We start from the raw sequence: 17116 nt of genomic DNA, 5'->3' as shown, positions 1-17116 counted from the left end.
ATCAAGCATTACTCTTATTTTTCTCTGTTATTTTTGTTTTCATACTCAGAAGATGAAGGATATCATTTCCACCAAGAAAAGAAAAGATGAAGGAAATCAAGACGATGAAAGGGAAAAAACATGGAATAAAACATATGTGTTTCGTAGAACACTTCAACATGAAGCAATTATAGTTTGAACATTGATCTAAGTTCATATCAATTTTTTTTCTTTGAAAATTAGCTGATGATTTTTCCTTTAGTTGGGTTGTATTTCTGATTTTAGTTTTTCCAATTTTTTTGTAATGATTACTATTTAATAATAATAAAATCTTATCAAGATATTCATAGATAATATTGAAAAACGAATTTTTCTATAACAATAATAAATATAAATAATATAATAATTACTGAATATATTCTGAATTATTAAAATTTAAAACCTTATCATCAATTATTAGTAAATTAATAAAATATTTTTTTAATAAACTGACACAAATATTAAAATACTAACATCATTTAAATAAATTGATATCAAAATTAACATCAATTCTTTAACCGAAACAAATATTAACATCACTTATTTGGACTGATATAAAAGTAGTATCGTTTAAAACAACCGATTCAAATATTTATAATATTTGCATCGATTTTTAATAAAACGATGTGAATTATTTGCATCACCATTTTTTACATCATTTAAATAAATGATGAAAAATTCTATTGCATCATTTATAAGTAATACAAAAAATCAAAATAAATGATACTAAATGGTCATTTTTTTGTAGTGTTTTCATTAAACTTTAAACATAAGTTATTGTAAAACATGAGAAATTTTTTAAATGTTTTAATAACAAAATAAAAATGTGTTATAATTCAATTTATAATTAATCAGAGTATTAAACGTTCAAATAAAAAATAGATCAGGTTTTTATAAGTTTTTTCTCATGAGACACTAATAGTGAGTTATGACGGATAAAGTGGATTGTCTATCGACTACGCGGAAATTAATCAAAAATAGGAATAGATTTTTAGAACATAAAATAGCTTAAGAACTTTATAGAGTCACCTATCTAAATCTATGCATATGTAAACTTTATCATTTATGATTTATGTAATTAATAAAACTCTAATATAAATGCATCAATTAATCTTTTTCTTTTTAGGCAAAAAAAATGCATCAATAAATCTCATAATGGATCATACATAACCATCTTTGTGCCTTTAATTGAACTGATTGATATTTTAAAGTTCATCTAAACCAAGAGATTCTCTTTTTTGCTTGTTAAATCTGTGGACTGGCATCGATCGTGAACGCACGAAGACACGTTAAGAGCACGTAGACAAAATGAGAAACTGATCCCAAAACACGTATGAACCCATTTTCGCAGATCCATCACATGCCACCAAAAACTTCTCCACCTTTTCCTTTTAACACACCGTTCCATCTTAATCATCAGGTTTCTTTTCTTGCTGCATGATATCATATATTTTTCGTTTTTTATTTCCCAATATTTTGGCCTTTTTAATATATTTGTTTTTGTTCAATTTGTCCCTAGTGATACAAAGAGGTGCATGCAGAAGTTGTTAACAATTTTTATTTTGTGGTAGTCAGAGAATCCAAAGGCTAAAGAAATGATATCATCGAAAAGATTGCGTTACGTCTCTTTATTCAATCATTGGGGCACATCACATACTACAAGAAGATATATTATCATATTCATACACTCGTATACAAACACGTAATTTGATAAAAGCTCATGTCAGTCTTACATACGTTTTCTTGATAAATTAAAGAAAAAATAACTAGACCCTCGTGAACCCTCTTAAGGTATAAGAAATGATCAAGGCATCACATGAAAAACACATTCCCAAGTTCAAGGGTTTTGATGAACAAGGGAGAGTTCACTATACCTCTATAAGAAATGGGTAAAGCTTCTTGTAAGAAGAGATCTTGATTCGCTACTGGACTATTTCAGACAAGGAAGGACCTTTACTACTTCATATTGCACAAGCCATGTCTTATCGAAATGGACCATTTGTCCCGGTTAATTAGTTGTCATGTCCAATTTAAATTATAGGCTACATTGATCGTTCAAATTAAATTTTGACATTTCATCATCTCGTATGAATCATTTGCAATTGTAGCAAATTGTAAAAGCTCCTTGTTTAGATACATGGCTGATTTCTGGATACCATCAACGAAAAATGGAAACTCACTCTCGAAGATTCCAGAAATATTAAAAGCTTATTCTTCTTGTTCATGTAATAAACCTAATTATATAAAAGGTAATACGTTATTTACATTCATAATAATATTTTAACATACAGAGCATCTAAAGAGATAAAATTCAAATTCTAAAGTTAATATAAGAGAGAGAACTCGACAAAAATAAATGCAAATTTTTGCATGGAAGAAAATTATGGAGGAAAATTGATTTTCTTTGATTATTTTAAAGCTGAATGCACTTAATTAGATTTATCTCATAGAAAAAGATTGTAAAATAACTCGATTTGTAACTTAATTCATTATAGCCTAGTCGCAATTGGTTGTGGAACATAATACATGCATATCTGAATTGGGTAAATGAACTATCACCTGATTTGTAAAATCAATAACTCTTTCGTCTCCGTTTGATATGATTTTTTTTTTTATGAAGTTCTGTAGTCGAGCTTAATATATTCTACAAGTGATTTCATGTATTGATTCCTCATGATTGAACATATATAATTTCAACAATGAACACATATATTTCCATTACCATATCATAAAATTAAACGCCAACAACAAATAAAGAAACGATTACTTTAACAAGTGATGTCAGTTTCGTCGGTGACAGTTGTTATATTCAGTGCAACTATTTTACGAGAACAATAGTCTTTACGTACTAGACATGGAAGCAATGGTGGATCTAACCAAAATTATAATCGGAAAGATGCTTCTAAGAAGATTTGAACCCACTCCCTCTTGAATTGGGGGTGCATTCATCACCACTAGACTATTTTTACCAACATACTTAATGTGAAATCAAGTTACTTTTATTTATCAACTAAAATGAAATCAACTTACTTTTATATTTCAACTAAAATGAATTCAAGTTACTTTTATATTTCAACTAAAATGAAATCAGATGTGTATCAAATGAAAATTTTCAGATATGATACACATCTGAAAAGTTTCATTTTTTGTTGAAATAATTATTTTGTTAATACCACAAACAAAAAATGAAATTGTTCAGATGTGTATCAGGTGAAATTGTTCATATGCGATACACATATTGTTCAGATGCAACACAAATATTGGTGGTATTAACAAAATAATTCTTTTATGAATTATCCATAGTTTAATTTGTATTAATGCTGATACAACTTCTTTCCCTTATATAATATGTTTTGCCATATAACTGGTCTCTTGGTATTTGAAACTTTTTATAATTTTAAAATTTCATATGTAAAACTATTTATAAAGTTTAAATATATCAGTAATACTAGTATAATTTTTATAAATTTTATTTTATTCAATACCTGGAGTAGACTGATACAAAATTTTAAATTTGTATGCTTGGTAAGTTAAGAATTTTGGTAATTCAGATATGGATTGAATTTATTCTAATTTATTTTACGATTTTAAATTAATTTTTAGAAATATGAACTAATATCGGACGTTAAACAAACATTGTTTTTCATTAATTAAATTACGTAATTTTTACAATTCAGATAAAATAAAAGAAAGAGCCGTTAAATGGAAGGGTGAAAGCATATTGTTTACAATGTTCAGGCTTTATGTCACCATTTGACTTTGTCAAAGTTTTTACTTGTTACTTCTTCTTTTAGTGAGTACAAGGTCAGCTAATACTCATACAGTTAAGGTCTCGACAGGTTGATATCTTTATCAACGTTATATAAACATTTCTAATTTAATGATTAATGAATGTTAAAATCTTTTAATTGTATTTGATTATATAGATTGTTAGGATACATGGGTATAAGTTTTTTTTAATTCCATATTTCTTCTTATGAGTTTTCTAATTTGGTCTTAAAATCAATGACATTACTTGTAATATCCTACAAACTATAGTTTTTCTTTTAAATTTGTAATATATAGATATCAAATTATTCAAACTATAATTATTCTGAAGAGCTTAAAATGAGATTTGTAATATTGGAACAATGTTAAAAATCAGTCTAGGCGTTCATGATTCATGTCACCGTTTTTAGCAAACTAGATGAATAGAGACTTTGAAATGGTGTAAATCAGCTTCGGTCTGATTTCGTGCTTAGCCTCAATTTTTGTTTTTCTGTTTTGTATAGAAAAAGGGGGAATTTTTAAAATACCCCTTTTCTAATACCAATTTTTTAAAATACACTTATTTCTAATTTTATCAAAAAGTCACAATAAAAATTGAAATTTATCAAAAAAATATGTATAAACTTATATTTATAGACACAAATTATCTTTACATGTGTGTAAATTTATATATATATATATATATATATATATATTTCATAAGTACCGTATAAATACTTTTTAAAAATCATATAAAAAGCTTATAAAAACTGTGTAAACCTTTTAAAAACCTTATAAAAACCATATAAATACCGTTTAGAACCTTTTAAAACCTTCTAAATATTTGGATTTACTCTCCCAGTAGTAATGATGATCTTGATGTACCTTACCAACCATATAAAAGTTTATAATTTTTCATATTTGTAAAAGGGTATTTTTGAAAATGAATAGAAATATGAGTATTTTTAAAAAGGGGTATACCAAAAGGGGTATTTCTCAAAAATTCTCTACAAAAATATGCAATCATTTTTAAACAAAAATAAAGAATGAATAAATAAAATAAAAAGTACTTAATTTATTTATGTAAGACCTCAAAATTATAAGTAAAAGTAGAATCAGTTTTTTTGGTTAAATTGATAAATTGAAAACGTTTGAAGCTGTATAATTTCAAGGAAGTTCTATATTCAAAATTATGAGACATAATATGTAATTAAAAAAAAACCATTGGGAAAAATGGATGTATTCGAGTTCATCGTTTCTGAAAACGAAGATCCTACCTACGTTTAATTTTGGCAACTCGAATCATTATCTTTCAACATGATACCATGTGTGCATATATGTGTTTTAAAGCTCAAAAGATTTAAGAAGATGTATGTGATCAAAAATATAAATAATTAGTGATTTAAAATTTTACTTCAAATAAAATATTATTATTATGTTTTCTCAAAGTAATTACTTTGTAGATTTGATATTTAATAATTTTAAAGGATATTATATTATTTAGAGAACTTTCTTAATAAAAAATACATACATTCAAATCTCATGGTTTTAGTTTCGAATTAAAATTTTTTATAATTGATAACAAAAATTTCTCAAAAATCATTAAAATCATTAAATGATACTACATTTGTTTAATCACAGAGATTATATTTTAATGATTTGAGCTGTAACAATATTTTATAATTTTTGAGGGAAAAACAAATACAGAAATACTACACTTGCTTAAGTACAGAGAGTAAGTCTAATATTAATACGAGCACTCAAACCCGGTTAACTTGATACCCGGTTAAACAACTATTAGCATTCAAACACGGTTAAATTGATACACGGTTAAATTGATACCCGGTTAAACAACTTATTAAGGATACAAATCCAAAACCTACCCGAACTAATAAAAACTCGTCAGCACACCAACCAAACCTGAATTTCTCCGAACCCAACGGAAGCAACGGTAAAGCTCTGACTCTATCTACTACACATCTCTCTACGCACACACACAGTTACTTTTGTCTCTTTGTCTCCTTAATTCCCTCAGATTTATTGTTTTTTTTATTTTCATTTATCATTTTTAATTTCCCCTCAATACATTACGTAAAGAATAAATAAAGGAAATAAAACCCTTTTCTTCCTTGGGATCTATAAAACTTTTTCCCTGAATTTACTCTTAAAATTTTTATTACCTACCAAAAACCAAATAAATTGTTAGTTTTCAATTTTAGTGTAAAAAAAAGAAAAGTATTTACATATTTAATATTTTAATTCGAGTTTTTTTCTATTTTTGTGTTTTCTTCTGTGTCTTTTTGGTTGAGTTTAGCTGTAAAGGTCCACAGACCACACCACACACCATTGCCCACGAAGCTGACCCCTTTTCTTGACATCTTCTCTCTTATGTGACCTTTTGAGTTTTGAATTATGAAATAAAAAATTGTTTTTCTTCTTCTTCTTAGAATTTGCTTTTTGTCTGAAAGTTTTAATATTGGTTTAGTGGTGTTTCCCCCTTTTTTTTTTCCTTAATTCAATTTTATTTATTATCTGGGTTTGGTAGGATTTTGTATTTCCTTGTGAGATGTGAAAGTTTCAATTTTTATTTTGTGATCATCTTTCTGGGTTTTTGGTATTTGGGTTACTTCTCTGTTTTGTGAGAGATGTCACCTGTTGCTAAAGTCTCTGAGTTTCACAGAGAAGGGAACGACTGGTACATACTTCTTCTCTTTCTCCTTCTTTACTTGCATGTATGTGTGTGTTGTTTATGCGATTTAAGTTCATGGGTTGTGTCCTAACTTCATTCAATTGCTCTAATTTATGTTGTCGGTAGCTCAGAGACCTTAAAGTTTGCAGCTTTTTTTACAATTCTTCAATTGTCATATCAATTTTTCCATATGGATCCTAATATGGAAGATAAGCTATGATTAGATTAGTACATAAGATGAAATTTTGTACTTTGGAAACATTAAAGAGAGCTTTGGATTTTAAAATATGCAGGTTTTGTAAGACAGGACTGTCAAGTGATATCAATGTTGTTGTGGATGATGTCAAGTTCCATCTTCATAAGGTATGTAGCTTTTTTGGTTTTTCTTTGATTCTTTGCTTGCTTCATGAGTTTGGTATCTCCTTTGTCTTCTACTATAAGTATGTGTTTGATCATTAAGCAGTAGAATTTGTGTGAAGAATCTCTGAGAACATTGCTGGGTTTAGTTAGGTGGTTCTTAGTATGATGAGTTCAAGAACAGAATTGTTCTGCTGCTGTGTAGCCTTGAGAAAAGATAAGTCTTGTTAGTGCTCCAAGTAGATTCAGCTACTAATTATGTGAATACCTTTGTTATGGTTGTGTAAGGCATGTAACAGACATGTATAGTTATGGTAATTGAATATATGTATATATGTTTAATGCATCTTTCTGCTTGTGTGTAGCAACTGTAACTACAAGAATTATGTATGTGTGTATTTGCAGTTTCCATTGGTTTCAAAATGTGGAAAGCTAGCACGGATGTATGAAGATTCTAGAATCACTGATAAGGAATCACTCTGGACTACAGTGCTTGAAGAGTTCCCTGGTGGTGCAGACAATTTCCTGATAGTTGCTAGATTCTGTTACGGGGCTCGAGTAGATTTCTCCTCGAAAAACATAGTTTCCATACACTGTGCAGCTGAGTACCTCGAAATGACGAATGAGTATGGGGAAGATAACTTGATTTCCCAAGTTCAAACATTTTTGCACAAGCATGTGCTTTGCAATTGGAAAGACTGTATCTTAGCCTTACAAAGCTGCAATCCTGTTTTAAAGAGTACTGAAAAGCTTCAGACGATACCAAAACTCATGAACGCTGTGTCAACGATGGTGTGTACTGACCCGAGTTTGTTTGGATGGCCTATGATGATGTATGGTACATTGCAGAGTCCGGGTGGAAGCATTTTGTGGAATGGAATACACACTGGAGCGCGAATGAGAAGCTCGGGTTCGGATTGGTGGTACGAAGATATCTCTTATCTTAGTGTAGATTTGTTTAAAAAGCTCATCAAGATGATGGAAACAAAAGGTATACGTGCAGAAAGTTTAGCTGGTGCTATGATGTATTACGCGAGAAAGTACTTACCGGGTTTGGGACGGTGGCAGAGTGGAACAAGTGACAGCAGTAAAAGCAGAAGAAGAGTTGTGAGTTTTAGTTTGGCAAAGGCTTCTTCACCATCCTCTATGTCCCTTGTTGATCAGATTGCTTTGTTTGAAACCATTCTTAGCCTACTACCCGAAAAGAGAGGAAGATCATTCTGCAAGTTCTTGTTAGGTCTCCTTCGCGTTGCTTACATTTTAGGAGTTGATGGGAACTGTGTAAAGAAGTTGGAGAAAAGAATAGGGATGCAGTTGGATCTTGCAACACTTGAGAATCTTCTAATTCTTAACTATTCTGATTCAGAGACACTGTACAATGTAGATTGTGTTGAACGAATCATTCTCCATTTTGTATCGTCATTGTCATCTTCACAGTTACCTGAGTTCTCTCCTCCATCTTTGGATCCAGTGACGTCTCCTTCTTCAGTGCCTTTAAGAAAAGTGGCAAAGCTGGTCGATAACTACATGGCAGAGGTTGCTTCTGATGTGAATTTGAAACCGGATAAGATGCGGTCTCTTGCAGCAGCTCTTCCAGAATCTTCAAGACCCTTGTATGATGGTTTATACAGAGCATTTGATATCTATTTTAAGGTTGGATCATTATAAAACTTCAGTTATTTAATGTTTTTCTCCAAAAAGATCCAATATTGAATATGAATCTGAATTTTTCAGGAGCATCCATGGCTATCAGATAGAGACAAGGAACAACTCTGCAACATCATGGACTACCAAAGACTCTCCATTGACGCTTGTGCTCATGCTTCCCATAACGATAGGTTACCGCTAAGAGTTGTTCTTCAAGTTCTCTTCTTCGAACAAATGCATCTCAGAACCGCTCTTGCAGGCGGTGTCAATGTTGCAAACACTGAAACAGCTCATGCAGTTATGATCCCTGGTGGAAGAACGGGACAGGAGATAGTTCAGCGAGATGGTTGGGTGACCGTTGTGCGCCAAAACCAGGTTTTAAAAGTTGATATGCAGAAAATGAGGTCACGGGTTGGAGAACTTGAAGAGGAGTTTCAGAGTATAAAGCAGGAGATGAAGAAGAGAGTGAGCAAGTCCTCTAGCGCAATGAACTCGCCTCGTCTTGTCAAGCTCGGTTGTAAGTTTCTTCTTCCCCGAGCCTCTGATGCTAAGAATGATACAGTCCATAGCACTCCTAGATCTGTTACCGCTGACCACACTCTCCCACGTTCCTCCCGCGATTCCAAACACCGTAAAAGCTTCTCCTTTTTCGGATAATCTCCCTCCAAAAACATTTATGATTCCCTCTTCTGTTAAAGCCCAAAACAGAGAAAGTTCTTTTTCCTTTCTTGACGCATTCCCTCAAGAAAGTTTCTCTAATTCCCGGGAAAACCAGCAGAAAGTTCTTTCCTTTTCCGGAAAAAGGCCCAAGAAAAGAAGCTGGCCATTTGAAGAAGAAGATTGATCTCTTTCTGTTGAGTAAACTGTTCTGCGTTCTTGATCATCCCTCTGCGGATTAGAGTCTTTGCCGCGGTTTTTCTCCCAAGGTAAAAGCATTTGAAGACTCTTATTACCATCAAAGTTGTCGTCGATAGAGTTCGGGAAAAGGCGGGATTGATCTTGGTGATTTTTTTGAATACCGATATACACGATGGAAGTAAATAACTAGAGTTAGGATCTATAGATCAAAAGGGGGTATAGTTCTTTGTCTGTTTTGATTTGATTGTGTTTGAATATATATATATATGTGTGTAGATGTCTTTGTAAGTTACAACTTTTGTAACTATTTATGTGTAAATCTTTCTTCATTATGCGGCAAGGTTACACTGTTTTGTCAATAAAAAATATAGAATCTTCTTTACTCTTTACATGCATTGTAACGTTAATTGTATACATTACAGTTGATTAAAATCCTCAAGGGTGATTACAAAATGACTGTCGTGGAGGCTCTTAGGTCTGATGTTGCTTCTTTCACAAGAAACATAAAAATAGGTTATGGGTTGTTAGTCCACCTCTTGGTTTCTCATGTCGTCCGCATCAAGGAATTAACAAAATCAAATATAGGTTACAATGCAGTTATATGCTATTTATCTCTACCTAATTTTAAAATAAGTTAAAGTCTTTTAATATTAAAAAAGAATCCATTATAAAATATTTTACAAGTGTAAATTGTAATCTTTATAAATTAATACAATATAATTACATTTATATTAATACACTAAAAATAACCTTATAAAAGAATCAAAATAAAAGAAAAATTCTCCCGTGGCAGCTTTATATAAATCTTACTTTGTAATAACTATTAATAGATTATAAGTTTAGTGAATCTAATATATCTAGTTATTGATTATTTCCATCCTCCACCCTATAAACAAAACTAAAGATCAATCAACATCACATAAGAAAAGAGAAAGAAAAAAAAAACAGAACCTTAAGAAATAGGGAATTGAGAAGAAGCTGTTGTTCGTGTAAGTCTTGGCTGTCCCTTTGTGTTTTCTTTTCAATTTGATGAAATTATTTTCATGGCTCTTGGAGATAAAGCTTGAACCTTTAGGGCTTTGGTATTTGAATCGAGCCTTAAAGCTTTGTCTTAAACTCTCTCTCTTTCTATATATCGTATATTTTCCAATATGGAAACTGGATCTAATCATCTTAGGTTTTGTGATAGCAATTTGAGCTTTACCTAGGATGTCCGATTGTTGTAATGTCTTGAAAGTGTTGTACTTGTGGTATATATATTGTTGGTTGCTGCAATATGTTAACTAGTGCTTGAGCTCATATTTCAGGTACCACTAGCCACTAAGGATGGGTTCTGTCTCTATGAATTCATTGAATTGTCTTCCAGATGAACTTCTTGCCAAAATCTTGTCCTTCCTTCCAATAAAACAAGCTGCTTCAACCTCTCTCATCGCCAAGAGGTGGAGGACTTTGTTTGCTGTCAGGCATAATCTGGACTTTGACGACTCCGAAATTTTAGACCCGAAAGTAGATGAAGAGGATATGTACAACGTTTATGAGAGTTTCTGGTCTTTTGTGGATAGAACGTTGGCTTTGCAAGGCAGTGTACATATCAATAAATTCTCACTTAAATGTGGATATGAACCTCAAGAGGAGGATCATGTTGATGGTTGGATAAATAATGCCCTGGAACGCGGTGTCTCTGAGCTGCATCTACACTTAACAGATGAGATGCGGTTTCGTTTGCCATCAAATCTGTTCATCAGCAATACACTGGTGAAGCTAACATTGGGAGAAGAACTTAGCATCCATTATCTTCCTCCTAATACTTTTCTTCCATTACTAAAGATTCTCTTCCTTCGTTCAGTTAGGTTTGGTAATCAAAAGTTCTGTGATGTGCTTCTTGCGGGTTGCCCTGCACTTGAGGACTTAACCATAAACGGCGAGGATTTTTCAGGAATACCTGAAGCCATTTCCAGCAAAACAATTAAGAGACTCTCTCTCATTTCTAAATCCGTTGACTATGATGATTTGTCCAGCTTCATGTCACTAGACACACCAAATCTTGTCAACCTCTTCTACAGGGATTTTCCTCGGCGTAGGTATCTAATTCGTTGTAATTTGGATTCACTTGTGAAAGCTGTACTGGATCTTCATGTCTTAGAACTTGTAGACAATGATGAGCCATTTGAATCAAATGTGATGGATCTCATGAATGGCGTACGCAACGTCGAGATACTTCAGTTGACACATTCTGCTACTAAGGTCAGTTTTATTTTGTGTATGGTCACATAATCACTTGGTTAGAACTTAATAAGAACAATATAACATTCTTCTCGTTTGGTGTGTGTTTAGATAATTTGGGAATATTGCAAAGGTGGACTACCTGTGTTCAAGAACCTTCTTCATTTGGAGTTTTTAGGTTACGAAGAAAGAGTTTGGAAAGAGCTACTACCACTTATGCTAGAGCATTCTCCAAACCTAGAACGTTTGTTCCTCTCGGTAAGAAACAAAAATCTTACTTTTGTATATATATGACTGTGCATGGCATTAATTAAATTAAAAGTGGTTTCTCATATTCATTAATACTTCTTCAGGGTCTGTGCCATTGCAAGTCAGATGGGATTCGCATTCCACAGACTAACAAAGTAAGCTTCTTGTGTATCACGTTCTATCTAGGAACTGAACATGAGCTGAAACACATCAGCCATTTTTTGCTTAAAATGGAGTGCCTTCAAGTGGTGCAAGTCTACTTTGCAAAGACATTGGTTGATGACTCCAAAAAGATGAAACTCACAGAGGACTTGTTGAAGCTTCCCAAAGCTTCTTCCAATCTCAGGATGCATGTTATTTGATCATCATTATATATTTGTTCTTCTATTTCTTCAGAACTCAGATTTATGTTATAATGACTTATGATTTTATTTCTTCAGTATCTTTCTTGTAAAGAATATTGTTCTTTTGATTTTTTTTTTTATGCTAAGTGTGTTTTTGATGGTTGGGTGTTTATGATTTAGATTAAAAAATTATATCAATTTGATTTAAGAAAATTAATATTTAGTATAAAATAAGTTTGTGTTCAAGATTAAGGAAACTCAAAAAAAGAAGAAAATCAAGCTACATAGGAAATTAAGCAATAAAAAGAAATGCAAAGAAGGAAACCTGGAATTATAACACTAAAATCCATAGAGAAATTCATAAACTATGGCTTCTTACAATACTGCATGCTGGCGGTATTTTTATAGCACTTACAAATTTTTTTGACATATGGCGGAATTACACTGATTCCTACCTTAGTGATAAGAATAATGATCCTCCACCTTACAAAATTTCACATGTGGCTTAATTACAAAAAATTCTTACCTAGTAACAACCAATAGGTGATTAGTTTAGTGATTCTAATCTATCCTGATAGTGATAAGATTTATTATCCTTCACCTTATAAATAACCTAGAGATGAAAGATCAATCTACACCACAGAAGAAAAGAAAAGAAAATCTCAGAAACCATGATAAATGGGAAGTTAGCTAGTAGTTGTTGTTGTTCTTGCAAGTCTTGTCTATCTCTTTGAGTTTTTTTTTTCAGTTTGATTATATGATTGCCATGTCTCTTGAAGAATTTTTTTAAAAACCTTTAGGACTTTGGTATTTAGATTGAAACTTAAAGCTTTGTATATTGTGTCTTAAAACCCCTTTGTCTCTACTATAATTATTTCAATATGGCCGAAACTAGATTTATATGATTATAGGAAGCATCTTTTTGTATTGGCAGTATTTTTGAGCTTTATCTATATTGTTGGTTCTTGCTGTGTGTTAAATAGTGATAGACTTGATGTTGATGATACTGGGGAAGATATTGACTATGATCATATGACATGCACATAAGAAGATCAGTTTGATAGAGTGTCCTCAAGAGATAATGGTTGGTGCAAGAAAGGTGTGCAAGTCAAAGAGGATTTGTTGAAGTCTCTCATGGCTTCCATCCTCACAAAATGCAAGTCATTTGATCATCGTCTTTATCCTCCTCAGCATCATCCATCTGTAGTTCAATTACTTCAAAAACCAATTGATAAGATCTTAAGGTTTTTATGATTTATGGTTAAATATTACCTTGTCAAAGCCAATTACTCTTATTATTACATTTTTCGGCAAAACATGCTGCCCAAAGTCTCTAATAAGATGAGTAAAATATTAATAAAACAATATTTGAGAAAACCCAGTATTAAAAATGTTTGTATAATATAGTATGAATTTTATATTTATAAGTGTATATTTTCATTTGCCAAGATAACATTTATATATAATCATAAAATGGAAAAATATATATTCAAGATACCACACCACCAAAAAACAGAAAAAGAAATGTAAGGTTTGTCTATCTTGTGTTCAGTCAATACCCATCATGGGGTGATTTCATACCAATTACAGGGTGATTGCATAAAAACATTACTGTATAAATTCAATTTGTAAGCACTATGAAAACGTCTAATCACAAATTTATCCTAATTTCCCAATAATGTATTTTGTTCTTGAATTTTGTCAACCATATTTGTTCTTCAATCAGTTTGAAGTTTAAATCGACCCTTTTGTATTTATTAGTTATTACATCTCCAATCATCTCTAAAGCAAACAAACGTCGACGCGTGCCCTAGCCCCTGCGAACGCAATATTAACCAACTATACAGTATTATTACAAAATCAATTTGGAGGTAAAGATATAGAAATGATCTTACAGGAGTAGGACAGAGCTTTTTCTGGAAGTGGTGAGCCCATTAGAGAGGGGAAGAAGGAGACGAGGAGGAGGAGGCAAAGAGGAAGGAAACCCTAAATCGGGATTTCAAAACTTTAAATACAAGACTCAGTTTTATGTTTTGCTTAAACGACAGAGCATTGGTAACAACACAATAACACGACAGAACCTTCTCTCCGAAACAGAGGTGAAGATTAGGATATCTAAGTGATTCGCTAAATCACGAATCTACCCCTTAGTTAAAATACATACACAACCAAGTGGATGAAAGTAGTTTAGTATCTTGAACAAGGACTGGCTTTAAGGTCTAGGCAAAATATTCGTTAGATTCGTTTCGATTCTATTCGAAAAATTTGGATATCCGTAAATTTTTTTTTTTTTTTGAATGAATGTAAAATTAAATTCAACCAAAAAAGAGACCTTTGTTCTTACCATATATGCAACTTTAGATTGAAAGAATTGCTTATAAATCTAGCATTTAGAAAAAACGGAGAGCTTAGTATCTTGAAGCCAACCAAGAACTGAAGACGTCTCCTTTGAGTGAGCTGCAGCGGTTGCGTATATGTCGATCAATGAGTTTGATGAGCTGGTCCGTAGGCTGAGGACTTTCTCCGTGGCGTCTGTTGTTTCTTTCCCGCCAGAGCGAGTGTATTGTAGTCTGAAAAGCATACCTTCGGACATAGCGAACAGTTGGAGCAAGTTGGATCCCTGAGATGAGTGAGACGACATCCCAGAAAAGTGGAGTGTACTGAGCTTGCAATAGGCGAGATGTGATATTCAAATTTTATAGCAAAGCAAGTAAGAAATGTAATATTCATAAACGACGAAGCAAATAACAAAATATTATTGTTCAAGAAACCATAGTTTCAGGACCGAAACAATAAGTCATCAAAACATAAATTTGAGTTTTTGAAGAAATATATAGAAAAAACAAATGGACGATGATGCTGGGGACTATGGTGTTGATGATAATGATGAGAGTCTATGCTTCTGATGATGGTGATGGACTGATGGTCATAATGCTGGTGATTCATCAAATGACATGCATAATGAGATTGGAAGAAGCTTTGGGAAGCTTCAACAAATCCTCTGTGAGTTGCATCTTTTTGGATTCATCAACCAATGTCTTTGCAAAGTAGACTTGCACCACTTGAAGACACTCCATTTTAATCAAAAAATGGCTGATGTGTTTCAACTCATCTTCAGTTCCTAGATAGAACGTGATACGCAAGAAGCTTACTTTGTTAGTCTCTGGAATGCGAATCTCATCGGACTCATGTTCATACTTGCAACGGCACAAACCCTGCAAAAGTAATTAATTAACATGAGAAACCACTTTATATTTAATTCATGCCATGCATAGTCATATATATATACAAAGTTAGGTTTTTGATTCTTACCGAGAGGAACAAACGTTCTAGGTTTGGAGAATGCTCTAGCATAAGTGGTAGTAGCTCTTTCCAAACACTTTCTTCGTAACCCAAAAACTCCAAATGAAGAAGGTTCTTGAATATAGGTAGTCCACCTTTGCAACATTTCCAAATCACCTTAAACACACACCAAAAGAAAACAATGTTATATTGTTTTTATTAAGTTCTAACCAAGTGATTATGTGACCATACACAAAATAAAACTAACCTCAGTAGCAGATTGTGTCAACTGAAGGATCTTGACGTTGTGTATCCCATTCATGAGTTCAGTCACATTTGGTTCAAATGGCTCATCACAATCTTCAGGATCTAGGAAATGAAGATCCAGAACAGCTTTAACAAGTGAATCCAAGTTACAACGAATAAGATACCTTTCCCGAGCAAAATCCACGTAGAAGAAGGTGACAAGATTTGGTGTGTCCAGTGACATGAAGCTTGAAAAATCAACATCGTTAGCGCATTTAGAGAGGATAGAGAGTCTTGTAATGGTTTTGCTGGAAATGGCTTCGGGCGTTCCTGAAAAATCCTCGTCGTGTATGGTTAACTCATCAAGTGCAGGGCAACCACCAAGAAGCAAATCAAAGAACGTTTGGTTTTCAAACCAAACTGAACGAAGGAAAAGAATCTTTAGTAATGGAAGAAAGGTATTAGAAGGAAGATACTGTATGCTTAGCTCTTCTCCCAATGTAAGCTTCACCAGTGTTCTGCTGACGAATAAACTCGATGGCAAACGAAGCCACTTATCGTCTTTTAAGCGTAGATGTAGCTCAGATACACCGCGTTGGAGGGATTTATTTATCCAGCGGTCAACATGAATCTTGTCATGTTCCAAAACACATTGAAGTGTGAATTTGTTGATATGAACACCGCCTTGTAAAGCCAGTGTTCTATCAACAAATGACCTGAACCAAGCACGGTAACTATCCTCTTTAGCCATTACCGGGTCCAAAATGTTCGAGTCATCAAAGTCGAGATTACGCCGGAGAGCAAACAAAGTCCTCCACCTCTTGGCAATGATGGAGGTTGAAGCAGCTTTTTTTGTTGGAAGGAAGGAGAGGATTTTGGCAAGAAGTTCATCTGGAAGATTATTCAATGTAGTCATAGAGACAGAACCTATCCTTAGTGATGATACCTGAAATATGAATTTAATTCGATCTCAATCAATAATTAAACACATACCAAAAACCAAGAATATCACAACGAACCCATCCCTAGTTGCAGTACAATATAGTTTAACAACCACAGACAATACTCATAATTCCAACAACTTAGAAAAATTAAGATGAGGAGATACTTCCCACAGGCAAATAGATACAGGTTCCATATTGAAAAACAAAAATACAATAGAGAGAGAGAGTTTTAACTTTTAAGACACAGTAAACAGAGCTCAAGAAAACCATTTAATCCAACTGAAAATAAACTCAAGAGATAGGACAAAACTTACAAGAACAACAACTTCTTCTCAATCTCCCAATCTCAAGCTTCAGTTTTGAGGTTTTGTTTTTTTCTTTCTTGTCTTGTCTTCTCTTTTTTTTTTTTTTGTGTGTGGTCTTTATGTTGTTTAACAGGTTAGATTAGATTACTCATCTGCTTATCAAAAGTAGATAGATTAGATTCACTAAACTAATCATCTATTGGTTAT

At 32.6% G+C, this 17116-nt stretch overlaps 3 protein-coding genes across 3 annotated transcripts; 2 read left to right on the top strand and 1 right to left on the bottom strand.

Moving 5' to 3' along the window:
• Positions 1 to 6223: 6223 nt before the first annotated feature.
• LOC17886665 (BTB/POZ domain-containing protein At3g44820) lies at positions 6224 to 9705 on the top strand. The gene is made up of 4 exons (XM_006290662.2): positions 6224 to 6460; positions 6748 to 6817; positions 7217 to 8464; positions 8546 to 9705. Exons 1-4 carry the CDS (start codon positions 6411 to 6413, stop codon positions 9113 to 9115), a joined length of 1938 nt encoding a protein of 645 aa, XP_006290724.1. The 5' UTR covers positions 6224 to 6410; the 3' UTR covers positions 9116 to 9705.
• A 518-nt stretch (positions 9706 to 10223) lies between these two features.
• On the top strand, positions 10224 to 12290 carry LOC17887223 (putative F-box/LRR-repeat protein At3g44810). The gene is made up of 4 exons (XM_006292106.2): positions 10224 to 10305; positions 10624 to 11560; positions 11651 to 11797; positions 11893 to 12290. The coding sequence occupies exons 2-4, from the start codon at positions 10643 to 10645 to the stop codon at positions 12148 to 12150; spliced, it is 1323 nt and encodes a 440-aa protein (XP_006292168.1). The 5' UTR covers positions 10224 to 10305; positions 10624 to 10642; the 3' UTR covers positions 12151 to 12290.
• Positions 12291 to 14861: 2571 nt separating this feature from the next.
• LOC17887028 (putative F-box/LRR-repeat protein At3g44810) lies at positions 14862 to 16798 on the bottom strand. The gene is made up of 4 exons (XM_023783127.1): positions 16790 to 16798; positions 15683 to 16606; positions 15445 to 15591; positions 14862 to 15347 (listed from the first exon to the last, which is right to left on the bottom strand). Exons 1-4 carry the CDS (start codon positions 16796 to 16798, stop codon positions 15078 to 15080), a joined length of 1350 nt encoding a protein of 449 aa, XP_023638895.1. The 3' UTR covers positions 14862 to 15077.
• Positions 16799 to 17116: the final 318 nt, after the last annotated feature.

Source organism: Capsella rubella, unplaced genomic scaffold (assembly GCF_000375325.1).
Source record: "Capsella rubella cultivar Monte Gargano unplaced genomic scaffold, Caprub1_0 scaffold_5, whole genome shotgun sequence".
Taxonomy (NCBI): Eukaryota; Viridiplantae; Streptophyta; class Magnoliopsida; order Brassicales; family Brassicaceae; genus Capsella; species Capsella rubella.
The sequence above is the reverse complement of the archived record's forward strand: the minus strand, read 5'-3'. Positions and strand labels throughout refer to the sequence as shown.

Excerpts from the sequence above, each read along its gene's own strand:
- LOC17887223 (XM_006292106.2), top strand. The coding sequence starts at position 10,643 with ATGGGTTCTGTCTCTATGAATTCATTGAATTGTCTTCCAGATGAACTT. Across the intron at positions 11,561-11,650 it reads TGACACATTCTGCTACTAAG|ATAATTTGGGAATATTGCAA; the intron begins GTCAGTTTTATT and ends GTGTGTGTTTAG. Across the intron at positions 11,798-11,892 it reads TAGAACGTTTGTTCCTCTCG|GGTCTGTGCCATTGCAAGTC; the intron begins GTAAGAAACAAA and ends ATACTTCTTCAG.
- LOC17887028 (XM_023783127.1), bottom strand. Across the intron at positions 15,592-15,682 it reads TGACACAATCTGCTACTGAG|GTGATTTGGAAATGTTGCAA; the intron begins GTTAGTTTTATT and ends TGTGTGTTTAAG. Across the intron at positions 15,348-15,444 it reads TAGAACGTTTGTTCCTCTCG|GGTTTGTGCCGTTGCAAGTA; the intron begins GTAAGAATCAAA and ends TTACTTTTGCAG.
- LOC17886665 (XM_006290662.2), top strand. The coding sequence starts at position 6,411 with ATGTCACCTGTTGCTAAAGTCTCTGAGTTTCACAGAGAAGGGAACGAC. Across the intron at positions 6,461-6,747 it reads CACAGAGAAGGGAACGACTG|GTTTTGTAAGACAGGACTGT; the intron begins GTACATACTTCT and ends TAAAATATGCAG. Across the intron at positions 6,818-7,216 it reads TCAAGTTCCATCTTCATAAG|TTTCCATTGGTTTCAAAATG; the intron begins GTATGTAGCTTT and ends GTGTATTTGCAG.